Raw genomic sequence first — 16095 nt, 5'->3', positions numbered from 1 at the left:
GTCGAAGTCAAATTTTGTTAAGTTTGAGAACTACTAGGAAGAGGCCAAGTGGTAAGGCTGGTGCCAATGCATAGCCTCACTCTTACCCGCTACGTCAGCTTTTTTCCTCACTCTCACCCCACTCTCACCCCACGGTGCCAATGCACAGGCTATAGTGCCAGCTTTACTTCTCTTTCCTCCACGTCAGCTTTTCTCTCTCCTCGACATCAGCATTTCATTTTCAGATTACAACAATATAAATAATGCAAGGAAATTATTTTATTGAACTAAAATTGTTACCGATTACATCATAAAAAAAATTACATAAAAATCTGAAAAGATTACATAAGAATCTGAAAAAATTACATAATCTAGGAATTAGCCCACACATGCTCCATCAAATCATGCTGGAGCTGTGTATACATCGGTGACTCCCTCATTTCGGTGTCCATCTGAATCCTGGCTGCTAGGCTTGGTGGTGCATGGTGGTGTATTGCAGGGCCGACATTTGAAGCAACTGTCTCATAGATGTTGTCCAAATTTTGTCCACGCTCATCGTCGATGATCATGTTGTGCAGAATGACACATGCACGCATGATCAATCCAAGAGTACACCTCGGGTAGGAGCGTCCCGGAACTGCTAGAATATTGAACCTAGCCTTCAACACTCCAAAGGCACACTCGACATCTTTGCGATGCGCTGATTGAGCAGAAGTGAACACTCGCTGCTTTTCACTTTGTGGAAGAGTAACACCTTTCATGAACACCGGCCAGGAGGGGTAGATGCCGTCGGCAAGGTAGTAACCATAGTTGTACTCATGTCCATTCACCGTGAAGTTCACTACGGGTGCTTCTCCCCTAAGCACATCAGTGAACAACGGCGACTGGTTGAGTACATTGAGGTTGTTGTTGGACCCGGCCACTCCAAAAAAGGCATGCCAGATCCAACGATCATACGACGCCACGGCTTCTAAGATTATGGTAGGGTGTTTGATGTCTCCCCTTGTGAATTGACCAGCATAAGCCACTGGGCAGTTCCTCCACTGCCAATGCATGCAATCGATGCTCCCTAACATGCCCGGAAAGCCACGCTCCTCGGCTTTCGCTAACAGCCGCTGAGTATCCTCCACAGTTGGGTGACGGCAAAACGTCTCCCCGTAACACTCAATGATGCCTTCACAGAATCTATCTAGACAATCTGATGAAGTTTGTCTAGCTAACTTAAGCCACTCATCTATTGTATCTGCAGCGGCTCCATAAGCTAACAGACGCAAAGCCGCAGTACACTTTTGCAGGGGAGAAAAACCAGCACGGTTGAGAGCATCATTTCTTTGGGTGAAATACGGAGAGTATTCACCCAATCTAGCCACAATGCGCAGGAAGAGGGATCGTCTCATCCGATACCTTCGCCGAAAGTAGCTCGGAGGATAGTTGCAGTCGTCGGCGAAGTAGTCCTCGAAGAGCCGATCGTGGGCACCCAGACGATCACGCCTGATGAACTCTCGGCGGCGTCGACGTCTTGGCACCACCTCCTCGTTGAGCATCTCCTCCTCATACTCCGCCTGGAATGCAGCGATGAAATCACCCTCCACTCCGTCGCTCGAACTGCTGCTGGACGAAGACATGGCGTTGAGTGGAGTGGAAATGGAGAGTGGAGGTGTGGAATGACTGAAAACATATGGGGGTATTTATAGGGGGTTGGGATGAATTTTTGGGGTTTTTTCGGATTTTTTTGAACCAGCAACGGCTACCCCAACAACCAATCACAACGCGCCACCTCAGCCCTTCCCTCTCGCCCCACCCCGCCATCGCTGCCGCCCGCCTCCCGCCTCGCTCCCGCCTCGCTCTCGCCCCCAACGCGGGCGGTAGCCGGGCGGGAGCGTGCGATACCGCCCGGTGCCCCCGCCGTCGCCCCTCCCTCTCGTCCCGCCCGCCTCCCGCCCGCCTCCCGCCCGCCTCCCGCCCGCCTCCCGCCCCGCGCCGGGCGCTATCGCCCCGCCTCTCTCCCGCGTTGGCACCAGCCTAAGGTCACAGGTGGTGCATCCCTGGTGACCAGGGATAGTCCTGTCAGGATGAAATTTCTAGTATCTCACCCGAGTAGGTTTCTTCTATAAAAATAAGCCACCAGGGCTAGTCCTGACTGGTCTCTTTATTTATTTATTTTTGTCAAGTTTAACCAACAATATAATATATCAAAAACTATAATACAAAAGGTATATTATATGAATATAGTTTACTACAACAAAGGCTGCTGCATTTTTTTTTTGAGACAACAAAGGCTGCTGCATTTATCGTCACACTCATGCATAATACTCCATTCGCAATAGCCCATGTAGACGTGCAAGTCCATCCGGCCGGTGGCCGGAGCTGCGCCAGGTCCAGCCGGTCCTTGTGGTTCGTGGTGAAGTTGAGGATGCGCTCGTGCCCGCTGCTGGACCAGAGGCCGTCCACCATGTTGAGCAGCCCGGACAGAGTGACCTGCATCACGGTATATAGAATTCAGGTTGGTAAGTGATAACTGATGACAAGCTAGCCTTAGATCAAATAAGAAAGGAAATCGTGCAGGTTTTACAAAATTCAGGAACCACGGGAAATCGTGCAGGTTCCACAAACAACATCAGCATTACGAATTTGGAGTTGCTTAGCGAGGAGTGATTCGCTGGTAGCTGAAGCAATGCAGTGCTGGCCTGTGTTAAGTGAGGCTGTGACCCAAAGCTCCGTTTAAATAAAGTTCTAAAGGACTAAAGCAAAGAGTTGTATAAAGTGATTTTGCAGTGTTCTGATCTGTAAGCTGCATGCTGATCCGTAAGACCGCACTGCATGAGCGCCTCGCCAGAATTTGAAAAGCTTAGCTTCAAAGTGTTCCTTTTTTTGTGAAGTGTCTTATCGTGACTGTCCTCTTCAGACATAACTTTACCTTCATGTGCATGAAAATCTTTACCTTCTCCGACAAGCAATCCAATAAAAAGACAGTGCTAAGATCAGAGGCTTGTACCTACTGCCTAGTAATTTAGTAAAGCCGTGCTCACGGGTGTGCCTGTTCCTTTGAACGTCGATTAATCCTTAAATTTGCTTCGGTGATGGGCGTATATTAATCTATTCCTCGTCCTATGCAAGTATGCAACTCGCGACATGAGTTGGATTAATGGTTTAGTACAACTACTAACTAACCTTGTGATTCTTGGAAGCTGGGCTGCTCCCATCAGGGCCTTCTCCATCCGTGTCCCTCCACGGCTCCCTGGTAAGGGCGCAATCGACATCCTCGACCAACAATATGGACATGTTCTTCATCTGGACCAGAAGTTTCCCCAGCTCGGTGTTGGACCTGACGCCACCGACGTCGAGGTCATACACATCGAAACACAGGTGGTTGGAGATGGCCGCGACCATCCGCTTCATCTTATCCTGCCTGATGTTTCAGTGCCCTTTCCCAATTTATGTACTTTTGTTCGGGTTCAATTGGCAAATATATGATGCAAAATTCGCCTGAAATCCTAAGGAATTCATCGTCTGCATGCTGTCGCCTGAAAAAGAAAGCGAACTTATTGTGTCATCAATAATAATAGTACATGGCAAAAAAATCATAGGATCACACAAAACCACAATCATCAAACGAACAGAAAATTCGGTAAAACAAAACTGTTACAGCGTCACAACCAAACACCTTAAACGCTGATGGTGTCAACGGTGTGTGTATGGCCGATCACACTCGAGGAAAATTTTGCAGAGCACAACACTAACTTAGAAACAGACAAAATCTGGGCACTTCATAAAATAGCATGATGCATTAAAAAAACTAACAGAAATATCTAGCTAAAACAACTTCTATGATTTTGAGCTTTGTGTTTAACACCGATTAGAATATTTCATGCAGCTTAAAGTTGACCCACTGTCTTTTAAGTCTCACCAGATATGATGTTTAGTGTTCAGAGGGCCATGTGCGTGCAACTCCAAAACCAAGACCTCCTCTAAGGAAAATAACTCTTTTCTTTGCTCAATCGTTGCTCTTGGATTTGGTTGGATCAAAGGACCTGGTGAGGGAATTCACTTTCAATTGAGAGATTTCGTTGATTGAGTCCAGTTCCCCAAGGCTCTTGTGTTGCTTGTGTTTCTTGGCTTTCGTTCTCGAGTTTGCTTCGCTAGTTATCCTTTCAGTTCGTAAAGATCAGGATCCCCTCCGTATCAATTAGGAAAGGACATAATTGGAGGCAGAAGAATAAACTAATAATAATGCCGTAGTCCATACAGGAGAACACGAAATTTACTCACTTCAGTCCTACAGGACCTACCGAGCCATGGTTTTAACTGCCCAAACTCAAGTTGGCATGTGTTATTGGGTTTCATTCTCGAATTTGCTAGGCTAGTTATCCTTTCAAATTAGTGAAGATCGGGATCCCTTCCATATCAGTTTGGAAAATCCAGAGTGGCAAACAGAAGAATGAACTAAAATTGTTCTTGTGGATACAGGAAACATATAATTTGCTCACTTCCATTCTAAAAGACCCAACAAGCCATGGTGTCAACTATCCAAACTCAAACAAGTCCAGCACACCATCAAAGTTGATATTTTCAACTCTTTTTTGTAGATGGAATACCAAAGAGTTTAGTCAACATCAATGTTGATCAGAAATAATTACTCTTACCACATAAAGTGAGTGAACTCATCAGAATATTCAATATTAGAACAATTAAGCACAATTTAGACCTTATAGATTAATGAGAATCATAGCAGACACTGGAGAACAAGCCTTTAGTGGAAATAAGTCAAGTTTCTCATTTGAACTGGCCTGGTTTAAAAAGGAGGGCTTTGTAGATTTAGTGAGGCGTGAATGGACATCTATATCAAAGGGCAATAATCCTATGGAAATATGGCAAAATAGGATTAGACATCTTAGACAGTTTCTTCGAGGATGGGCTCGAAATTTAAGTGGTGAATACAAAACTGAGAGAGATAGACTATCACATATCATAGAAACCCTTGATTGTAAAGCTGAAACCAGTCCGCTAGAAGAGAATGAGAGGGATATCTTGCGAAAGGCAAGAGATGATCTAGCAAAGTTACGTCGAGAAGAAGAGTCAAAATGGCTCCAGAGAGCTAAAGTTAAACATATCCAAGAAGGTGGGGATAATACAAAATATTTTCACTTAATTGCAAATGGTAAACATCATAGAAAGAAAATTTTTCAATTAGAGCAACAAGAAGGAACTATCACTGGACAGGAAAATCTAAAGAACTATATATCAGATTACTATAAGAGCCTATTTGGTCCGCCACCACAGGGCTCTTGTACAATGATTGAGGATATAAATAATGACATTAATCAAATTTCGGGTCAGGAAAATGAAATCCTAATTGCTGTGTTTACGGAGGAAGAAGTTAAAGAGGCTGTTTTCCAAATGGAGAAAAACAAGTCACCCGGGCCTGACGGTTTCCCGGCTGAATTTTATCAAATATGTTGGGATGTTTTGAAAGATGATCTAATGGCTATGTTTGAATGTTTCCACAGAGGTGAGTTACCTCTATTTCATTTGAACTATGGGACCATAATCCTGCTACCCAAGAAAGAAAATGCTATTCAAATAGAACAATACCGTCCCATTTGTTTATTAAATGTGAGCTTCAAAGTGTTCACCAAAGTCGGGACTAATCGGGTTTCCAAAATTGCTGAAAATGTAGTTCAACCGACCCAAACCGCGTTCATGCCAGGAAGACATATTCTTGAAGGCGTGGTTATTTTGCATGAAACCATTCATGAACTTCATAGGAAGAATTTGGATGGCGTGTTATTTAAAATAGATTTTGAAAAGGCGTATGATAAGATAAATTGGTCCTTTTTGCAACAAGCGTTGCGTATGAAAGGATTTGATCCTACGTGGTGTAATTGGATTGAAGACTTTACTCGAAAAGGTAGCGTTGGCATCCGGGTAAATAATGACATAGGACACTATTTTCAAACTCAAAAAGGTCTACGACAGGGTGACCCATTGTCGCCCATTTTATTTAATATCGTTGCGGATATGCTGGCAATCTTGATTGCAAGAGCAAAGGAAGATGGTCAAGTAGCAGGTCTCATTCCTCATTTAGTTGAAGGGGGCCTGTCTATTCTTCAATATGCCGATGACACCATTTTATTTATGGAGCATGACATGGATAAAAGATCATTATACATTGACTTTACTGAGAAGACTCCAGACTCTGTTAAATTCCATGTAAACCTATCTTCATTATCATTTAGCTGAACCAAGATAAGTCTATGTAGGAGATGTGTCCATCTCTCCCATTTGTTACCGTTTAAGGTCCGACGGAAACTAATATTAAGTGGACTTGCTGCAAGCACATTTTCAACCGTGACATTCTTGTGATTTACAATATTGTATAGAGATGGGTACTCTTCCGCGAGAGATTTGTCCCCTAACCAAATATCCTCCCAGAACCTGGTGTTCATCCCATTGCCAACCACAAAAGAACCTCTAGTTAAAAATTCCTCTTTCACTTTCATTAGACCTTTCCAAAAAGGAGAATCAGTTGGTTTTTCCGAAACCTGTGACAAAGTTTTCGAGTGTAGGTATTTCTTAGTGAGCAACTCTTGCCAAATTCCTTCCTCATTCAGAAGTTTGTAAAGCCACTTACTTAGCAAACATTTATTCTTTATATCTAGAACTTCTATTCCCAAACCCCCCTGGTCTTTCGGTCTACAAATAATATTCCATTTAGTCAACCTATATTTTTTCTTATGACCATCGCTTTGCCAAAAAAACCGTGACCTGAAAAAATCTAGCCTCTTCCGAACACCTTTTGGGATCTCAAGGAACGAGAGCATAAACATCGGGAGACTAGTTAAAACCGAATTGATTAATACTAATCTGTCTCCATAGGACAACATTTTACCAATCCAACTACTTAACTTTTTCTCAAACCTATCCTCCACCGGTTTCCATTCACCGTTTCTCAATTTTCTGAAATGGATTGGAATCCCCAGATATCTTAAAGGAAGTGACCCTATGTCACAACCAAAAAGAGTTTTGTAGTCATTCTCCATCTGTTTTGCCCGCCCAAAACAGAAAAGTTCACTTTTATGAAAGTTTATTTTTAACCCTGATAACTGTTCAAAGATACAAAGCACTAGCTTCATATTTAAGGCCCCATTTCGGAAAAAAAATAGCAGATTATTACATTACTATGCAAAATTAAATCTAGCAGGGCAAAAGAATAAGTCAAAATATTTTTAAAGCAGAAAGCCGGAAATAACAAATACCTATTAGAAGGGACTAATCCAACGGGCCAATTTCAATTGCCACTCAAAAACCAGGCGCCTTGGAGTAGGCGCCGAAGCTATAATTCCACAGGTTACATCATCAGCTTGAATACGAGACAGGACATCTTCAACCAAAGGATCATTTCCACCTCTAAGAGGATCCTGTGAAAAGATTTAAATAAACAAGTTCGAATAAAACTCAAGAGTAACAAGTCAACAACTATAAGAAGTCGTTTGGTATCCATCATTTGGGCCTGGAATCCTGGAATTCATTTTGGAATTCCATAGGTGGACTGTTTGGTTGCCACAGAATTGGACCGTCATTTCATTTAGAAAATCCAGCAAAATGATGCCATGGGTAAACACGATTCCGAGCTGAGACATGTCATTTGCGTTTCTCTATGGAAGCCATGTACAAATTCAATATTGAATTCTGTTGTCATTTACAATTCCTGTGGCAACCAAACAAGTGTCCATTTCTAGAATTACAATGTAAATGAAATGAATACATGTATTCATTTCAAAATGCTACAAATGAAATGAAAACCTGGCTTCCAAACGACTTCAGAGCTCATAATTAGGCTAGATGTTTTAATCCCGCGACTTAATAAGTTATACAGAAGTTCTGCAGTTACCACCAGAGGGCTAGTTATGCAAATACTAACAAAAGTGAGTTTCTAGACGTGATAAGATCTGGCTCTTAGTAGCTAAGAGTAGAGATCATGAATTATGATAATGTAACTGATACAAGTCTACATTTGGTGCAAGGTTTCTTGAACCTTATCCGTAGAGATCAGCTAATACTAGTTCCCCTTAAATATTTTGACAGTCCCAGGGCAGGAAAGAAACTCGCCTTCAGATTTCCGTTACGAACTGTTCAGAAACCAATAGCTCTATGTATGGACTATGGAACATCAGATACAGTCATCAGCCATAAATGAATGACATAGTAACTACTACCTCCTCCCCAAGTAAAACAATCCAGCATTACTACATGATCGGTGATAAGATTCAGTGTCGCCATAATCTAGTCTGATCTCAAGAAGGACATGCATAACCTCATTGTCAATACCCGTGAGGATTTTTTCATACAACGACCTAAGATATTTGAAACGCTGAGGAGGTACTCTTTCCAGAAATCCACCAAGTTGTACTAATAAAATAAAGAGTAAGACTAATTGCGAAGGAAGTACTTTTTGTTTGAGTAGATAAGTTAGGATGCATATTAAATTGGATTATACAGATATAGCTACTATGATACACTATGACATGAAAAACTCATTCATTGTCAGAATCCACATTTGTCACCTGTACAAATATATCTGTATGTGTTTTCCCTTCGTACAATAATAACTTGGCCTGAGCACCAGCTTGGTGAAGGACATCTACAAAAGTTTGACTGCACATGAAAGAAGCAGAATAACTTGTATCATCAAATTGGGAAACATTATGTTGGTTTAACAAGGGAGAAATCAACAAAATATTAATCCATCCAACAAATTACAGATCAACCTTGCACTGGAAGCAGCAAAATATAGATGAGTACGAAGTCAAAAAGATTCTCAAACCATAGTCTCATTGTTACAGGTGAAATAGTTGGCATTTAATGCTGAATATTCCAACATAAGTTGGTGTTTTAGTCAGTGAATCCCCCAACATACCAGTATTTAGACAAATATACTATCCTCCGGAGTATAAAGAGGTGTGTTGTATGAAAAGCTCAGGTGTTGTACTTAACAGAAACTGTGAATGATATCATTCAACTTTCCAGTATTTACGTATAGTTTAGATTTTAGGATATTTCATATGGAAGAATTACCTGCTAAAAGATTTGCTAAAAGCCTAATACTGGAGAAGGAAATGTGAGGAAATTTAAGTTAAATTTTTTTGACACTGTAACTGCAAAAGAGTGTTACCCTACCCCAGTTTGCTTATTGTTTATGAAATCGAACAAGAATATTTTCTGTCGGTCTTTTCTGTTCATCGAAGTTCCATAACTTAGATCATGAGCAGACATTGCCTTAATTAACAAGCTAAGGAAAGTTTGTCTTACAAAATTAAAGACCAAAGGGACACAGACAGTAAAAAGAGTTCATTTTACCACAACATCAGGTTTGTCCTTCATTGTCTTAAATAAACATCTTCAGAAGGCATATGGACAAACCTGGAAGATGATGGTATTGAATAATCAGCTGCTCCATGCATAAGGAAAATAGGAGGTAGTAGAGCTATGGTCTGATGACTTGACTCCTTGGCGACAATTTCAGGAGAATAAGACGACAAAGATTCCTCCCCGTTCATTATGCTGAAACAGTAATTCAAAAAAATGAGAGTAATTCAAAATTGTCCTTGGTGTTTATATCACTTTATTATTAAATAAATGGACCAGCGCATAGTCATATCACTACCTGAGAAATATTGAACGATACAAACCACGCTGATGGAAATGGTCAACCAAATTATGGAGGTTGTATCTGCAAAACCATGCCAAGTATACGTCCTCAGAAAGGAAAACACAAAATATTGGAGGCCAAGGTTTATTTATAGTCCGATCAGAAAAGAAATATCACAATGTATAGAAAACTGAAGTACAAAATGGCCGTACTCAATGTGATATTATGATGCATCATGATATCCCTTTTGTAGATTAGAAGCAACTTTGTTGCACTGATAGTTAACTACAATCAGGTTGCAGAAGGTTGAGATAATAAATCATAATGTGTATAATGCATCATACATCACGCTAATGATTGTGGATGTCAAACTGGAACTAGTTGAAACAGTTCAGGCAGTTGGTAGTGGCATCATCCAAAAATTGTGGACCAAACAACATGAGATAATCCATAAGTTATGTGAAGCATCTCTGGCTTATCCATTCTTGGTGACAAACATGAGACATCTGGATGAAGTACAATGTCTAAGGTTGGTTTTGGTCTCCTATTTTAAGAGTAGTTGTCGTAGACACGTTCAAATCCAGAACACAAGAAAAACTGATCCCCACAATTACTTTTTGAATATACAGAAAGCAAGCTAATATTTACCCAGTATCTGACCAAATATGGATGAGATGATATCTTCCAGAACAATCACTCAATATTCCGTAAACAATGTGATATCTGACCTTTGGTTATGGGTGTTAAGGAGAATTGGAAAACCCCTAAAAAGTGTATCTTACTTTCTTCAGTTTCAGTGGTTGTCAAAATAGTCATGTCATCAAAGTTAATCAGCAAGCAACAGAAGATCTCACCCTCCAGATAAACCAAAGTATGCTTTGATTTGTGTAACACTCCAAGAAATGGGCTGCCCGCTAGACTCTTTTACTGCCTGCTTCATAAGGGCACATGCTGCAATATGTGCTCCTGCTGACTGACCCATCAAGTAGACCCTACAGGTTTATCATATATCCAAATAGGATAAATAAAGTTATGATAATTGAATTGTCATACATATAACTCAGGTGGAAGTTATATTATCAAATAGTAAGTCAGTAAGTAAGGATAATAAACAGTATTATAAATATATGCCATCAGCATAATGCACAAGTATATGGAATTTTGTTTTTAAATGGGGTTTAAGTAAAGTTCTAAAAGTGTACAGTGACACACATATCAGAAGAGGTCAACTTTTTTGGGTGATTCATCAATTGTTTTTTGCTATCTCGTTGACAGTCACTGGTTAACTAAATCTCACATCTTTTTAAGCAAATGCCATGAATTGTCATGTAAACTTAAGTTAAGGAAAAAAAACCAGATATGTATGACCCTTCAATAGTAATCTTTGAGAAAATGAGAATGGGTATCTTACTGATTAGGATCACCTCCATAACTAGCAATGTTGTTACACACAAATGAAATCCCCTCAGAAGCATCACTAACCATGTCGCTTATTGTTCCTTGCGGAAAGTTTCTGCAAAAAAATGCATGCCTACTGTGTCAAGCAAATAAAAAGTGAAACAACTAACTCATATTAGCAACAACATTAAATCAAGTGAATTTAATGAAAAACAGCAGCACCTGTAATCAATGCAAGCAACTATGATTCCTCTCTCCGCCAACCGCCTGCCAAGAAGGGCACCCCAGGCCTTGTAACTGAAAATTTCGAGCAAGCTCGTCAACAAAGGAAACTACCACAAAGGATTAATGCCACACTTAGTTGCAAAACTATTTGCACTCACCCAATAATCCAGGCCCCGCCAGTTACAAAGGCCATCACAGGACAGGGTCTGCTACTATCTTCAGGTATATACAAATCCAACCTGTACATTACAGCTGTCGTTAAATCCAAACAAACAAAGGAATAATGTCTTTTGGGAGGTTGGGGTGGGGGGTTGGTTGATGTTACCTGTTTCTTGGTTGTTCTCCATAAACAATACTTCTACGAACCTGACTTGAATAGAAATAGTAGTACGCAACTGCAACAAGGAAAGACTGCTTTCAGAATGCTATATGATATTGATGATGCTGTATTCTAATGAAATGAGCCAACCATGCAAGGGTCCATTTGAGAAGGCCACATGAATATCAGAAATAACAAAGAATATCCACCTGCATGCTCTTTTATATGCATACTAAAAACTGGTAGCACAAGCCCCTGAAATGGTAACGGGTTATCTGCAATTTACCTTGCCAAAAACCTGGCATAATTAATATAGAATAGACCACGAGGGCAAGAAGCTGCTTCATCCAGTGGTAACCTAACCTGGAAGTAAAAAAGAATTAGAACATATATGGAAATTGAGCTGCCAAGAGTAGTTCCATACATTCTGATAAAAAGATAGAAAATTGTCAATGAATCTTAAACGCAGGAAGAGAAGTGAAATTTTGAACTACAATAAGTGAGAATTTGCATGGCTTCGCTGTGCCCAACTTATTACAATGCCTTAAGATACCCCCTGCAATTTTCAATAGTAAAAGCTGTATAACTTATATACCAGACATAAGTGAACGATCTTAACTTGTTCCAGCCAGTAATAGCTGTATTGTTCTAGTGAACATGTCAAACATGGTTTTCGAAGCCAGCAAAGTTCACAAGGCAGAATCCTGCATCATAATTACCCTCTTTTCTTAATTCTCTCAATTACACGATTTATTTTTTGGTAAATTATCGCTTAAATGAAGATCCTCGAAACAGGCTTTGGCTCCCCTTTATAAATAAAGCCACACAAGATCGACATCGCAGTTTGCACGAAACATAAGAATCGGGTGTTAATTTCATTTTTTGCTGGACAAACGTGATGTGGTACGCAACAACAAAGTCGGTAAAACACAAAAGTCGTGTGGTCCCGGGAACACAATTAGAGTCCATCGCACGCAATTGTATCATCATCAATTCTCAGGGAGACGGGGCGAGAGGTAGTAGTAACAAGGAATTTACCCGAGGTACCGGAGTAGGCTGAAGGTGAGGCGCGTGACGAGGTACGTCTCGGATGCGGCGTGGGCGACGTCCTGGCGGAAGAAGGACGACTGCCTCCTGAGGCCACCATCCCAGCCCGGGGGGCTCGGGGACGCGGACAGCACCGGCGAGGAGCGGCGGCGGCGGCCGGCGGGGTCGCTCCCCTCGAGGAGCGCGGCCGCCTCGCGCGCGTCGTCCCCGGTGTGAAGAGGCAGCATTGCGGGGAAGGTTCGCCTAGGTACGGTAGGAGAAGGTGAATGGAGCGAGGAGGGAGGAGTTGGGGCGTCGCCCGGGCCGTGCCTAAATAGGAGGAGCAGGCGGGCAGGAGATTTTATAACTTGTCACACATTACTACATCTTAATTATTTATCGGATTAATTATACTGTAATTTATTTATTTCTCTTTTTTAAAATATATTTGTTTTTTTAATTTAAAAATATGTTGTGAAATACATTACTTATACCCTGTGGCAAATAATGCCTGGCTGGATCGAACCATGTGGTCGGATCAATCAACCAAATATCGATCGAGGTGTGATTCGGTGTCCTTCCCCTCTTTCTCTAAACTACCAAGAGCTCTTTCGGTTCACCAGGGTTGAGGTGGATTAAAAGGTATCGGAAGGGATTAAATCTCTTGTAAGCCAAAATCCTCGTCAATCCATTTCATTCAACGTTAATCTTCGTGTGCACGGGAATAACCGAACAAGGCTGGCCTAAAAGTGAAGAGAGAAGTTAGTCTAGGTACCAAGAAATCCTCATCATCCACAAGGAACCAAATTTTGAAGAGGGGAGGAGGGCGAAACATTGAAGCAAAACTCGCTTCTGCAGCAGAGGAGAGACAGGTTCATGAACAATTAGTTACTGCACTACAAGAACTGTTTGAATACTACGGGACGAAACATGGATATGACTAGTAACTACAATTAAGAGTTCTATGATGGTTGTCTTGCACGCTGCATTTATGGAGTACAGTAGCATTCAAAATCAGGCTGGAGTGTGTTCATTTGAAGAGCCAACATAAGAGCATCCCTCAAAAAATATTCGGCACAAATGATTTGGGGCACGTTGAGGATCGCGTCGGACAAAAAGAGACTAAAAATATGTATAAAAAAGATCCTTCCTAGATGCGTCCCTCAAACAGGGTTCAGATGCATGCATTTTAATAGAAGGGACCATCCCATGTGGGAAAAGTAGGTGAGAAAGTGTGAAAAAAGAGAATGACATGTGGGAACTATGGGCTGCATGCATGCGTCCGGACGCTATTTTTATGTTCAGCGTCCCCGGTAGATACTCTATGTACAGGGTCTCTACCGGGGACGCCGGACATAAAATAAGGCGCTATTTAGCTTTGGGTGACGCAACTGGAACGCGTTTTTCTCCATTTCTTGTCCACTGTCCCCCAAACGTAATTTGCGGGACGCGACTGGAGATGCTCTAAGGATACACCAGCTTGCATATCTGAAGTTAAAGCAGCTGGAATGGCATATGCCCTCGTGGCTTGCTAAACAAAGTAAGATTGCATATTTGTTTGCTCATAAGATGGTTAGGGGTTTCTTCATTTTCAAGTACTATCCGTTGGTTATAATGGGGGCAGCAAAAAGGACAAAACCTGATAACAAAGGGAATATTGGAAAAACACAATTTGTGCCTAATCCGTATGTAGTGGCTATAGAATGCAAGTGGTCCATCATTAGGGTATCCTTTAACTTAAGGGTACCAAAATGATGGACCGCTTGCATCACTAATGGTGCCTGACGGGCGTGTGCCGCTCCTCTGTTTCTCCTCCATTGCATAAGGAGAGTGAGCGAGTTCATCATCGATCGATCAGACCTGGTTTGGTCCAACCAACTGGGGTACTAAGTAGTGTATTTCACAACATATTTTGGAGCTAAAAAATGAATATATATGTAAAGGGAGATGTATGGCAAATTATGAAGGAACTGGTCTAATGTGTGCAAATAATAGCCAAGTAATGTGTGGCAAATTACTAAAATTTTAATAAAATATGCAAATTATAAAATCTCCTAGATCAGGATGTGGTGACGAGGGAGGCACTGTACACCCCGCATGTCAAGGACCCAAAGGTAGTATAGCCAAGGATCTTTTTTTGGCCAAAATCTCATTTGGTTGCTTCCTTGTGTCACCATCGTCCCCTTATGGGTGGCGCGGCTTGTGCGAGATTGGGAATTGGGAATGGTGAGGCACTGAAGTCTTTCGAGGATTTTCACTTCGTCTCGTGAGGGCATCGGATCATTCAAGGTAAAGTTGGATATCCCCTATGTATTTATTTAGTTAGCGTTCTAAGTTTAGTTAAAATCGAACTTTGTTAGATTTGACTAAAGGTATAAAAAAAATCATCAACCATAATACAAAATACATATACCATTAAACTATAATTTATGATGACTCTAATATTATAGATTTTATATTATAGATGTTGATTTTTTTCTAAATATTTGTCAAACTTTGTAAAATTTAATTTTAAATAAACCTAAACTTAAAACGCAAAGTAATTGTAAACAGAGGGAGGGACTACAACTACACACGCTTGGTGAGATGACCCTGTCCAATATTATGAAATTAGTATTATCTATACTCATAAATCACACGAGACATTCATCGCGCTTTACGGTCACGGAGGATATCCTTTCACAGAAAAAGGATTGCGTTGACACGACAGCTTAAGTGATGATAAACACGCAAGGCTGGAGCCGGCGTTTCACCAGCACAAGGAAATCACGTCTCGGATCCTCTCCCATTCAAAAATAAATAAATAAACGCAACGGCAGCAATCACGAAAGCGTGTACACAATGGGGCGATTATGCAACAATTTGTATGGGCTATTATTGGTTGTGGAGTACTAGCTGGTAGGACAGGTGCCGAAGCTGCATATAATTGTGGACTTCTTTGATCTAAATGATCATTTGTGAGAACCAACCTGAGGTTGGGTGGTTAGGAGGGTGGTTGTACCCCCAGCCCACCAGAGTTCAAATCCCAGATTTGACATCTGTGTGTCTCATAAAGGCGGAATATTCATTCAGTGGGAGGCGACGTTCCCGTCGACAGCGAGGCGCCTGTGGTGACTTCGTCAATTTCAAGATCCAATCCGCCGGCTCAGTCTTCCGGAGGTGCTCATAGGGGTAGGGTGTGCGTGTGTGCGTTCATAGGGGTGAGTGTATGCGCGTGTATGTGAGCGCCTGCGTTTGTACTGTGTTTCTCAAAAAAAAAAAAATGATCATTTGTCAAACTTTTAACTATTTGTAGCTCTAGCAAACAAAAACTTCTATGGCTCCTTGGGTAACACCATTTTGGTCGGCTTATTTGAGCACTAGACATAAGACTAGTCACAATGCATAGTATCATATAGAAGTATCATGCGTATGATACTACTACATGTTACTATCTCCACAATGCATGGTATCATATACTACTACCTATGATACTAGTACCCTCTCTCTCATCCTTAAT

The 16095-nt window shown here is 41.3% G+C and overlaps 2 protein-coding genes across 3 annotated transcripts; both read right to left on the bottom strand.

Moving 5' to 3' along the window:
• Positions 1-350: 350 nt before the first annotated feature.
• On the bottom strand, positions 351-1772 carry LOC139837617 (protein ALP1-like). Its single transcript, XM_071826976.1, has one exon. It carries the CDS (start codon positions 1602-1604, stop codon positions 351-353), a length of 1254 nt encoding a protein of 417 aa, XP_071683077.1. The 5' UTR covers positions 1605-1772.
• Positions 1773-2081: 309 nt separating this feature from the next.
• LOC127343093 (probable isoprenylcysteine alpha-carbonyl methylesterase ICMEL2) lies at positions 2082-12919 on the bottom strand. Of its 2 annotated transcripts, XM_051369175.2 has the most exons (13): positions 12609-12918; positions 11857-11933; positions 11577-11646; positions 11410-11490; positions 11249-11323; positions 11040-11141; positions 10483-10620; positions 9644-9709; positions 9400-9540; positions 8544-8634; positions 7236-7397; positions 3151-3503; positions 2082-2457 (listed from the first exon to the last, which is right to left on the bottom strand). In XM_051369175.2, the coding sequence occupies exons 1-11, from the start codon at positions 12842-12844 to the stop codon at positions 7239-7241; spliced, it is 1236 nt and encodes a 411-aa protein (XP_051225135.1). In that variant the 5' UTR covers positions 12845-12918; the 3' UTR covers positions 2082-2457; positions 3151-3503; positions 7236-7238. The 2 variants fall into 2 exon arrangements, with proteins under 2 accessions (XP_051225135.1, XP_071684391.1); XM_071828290.1 differs by lacking the exons at positions 2082-2457; positions 3151-3503; positions 7236-7397 and having other exon boundaries at positions 9337-9540; positions 12609-12919.
• Positions 12920-16095: the final 3176 nt, after the last annotated feature.

The sequence above is a fragment of the Lolium perenne genome, chromosome 3 (genome assembly GCF_019359855.2).
Source record: "Lolium perenne isolate Kyuss_39 chromosome 3, Kyuss_2.0, whole genome shotgun sequence".
Classification (NCBI taxonomy): Eukaryota; Viridiplantae; Streptophyta; class Magnoliopsida; order Poales; family Poaceae; genus Lolium; species Lolium perenne.
The sequence above is the reverse complement of the archived record's forward strand: the minus strand, read 5'-3'. Positions and strand labels throughout refer to the sequence as shown.

Coding starts and splice junctions, on each gene's coding strand:
- LOC127343093 (XM_051369175.2), bottom strand. CDS start 12,844: ATGCTGCCTCTTCACACCGGGGACGACGCGCGCGAGGCGGCCGCGCTC. Junction 11,934..12,608: donor AGCCTACTCCGGTACCTCGG/GTAAATTCCTTG, acceptor TTTTACTTCCAG/GTTAGGTTACCACTGGATGA. Junction 8,635..9,399: donor TCAATACCATCATCTTCCAG/GTTTGTCCATAT, acceptor TTTCATGTGCAG/TCAAACTTTTGTAGATGTCC.
- LOC139837617 (XM_071826976.1), bottom strand. CDS start 1,604: ATGTCTTCGTCCAGCAGCAGTTCGAGCGACGGAGTGGAGGGTGATTTC.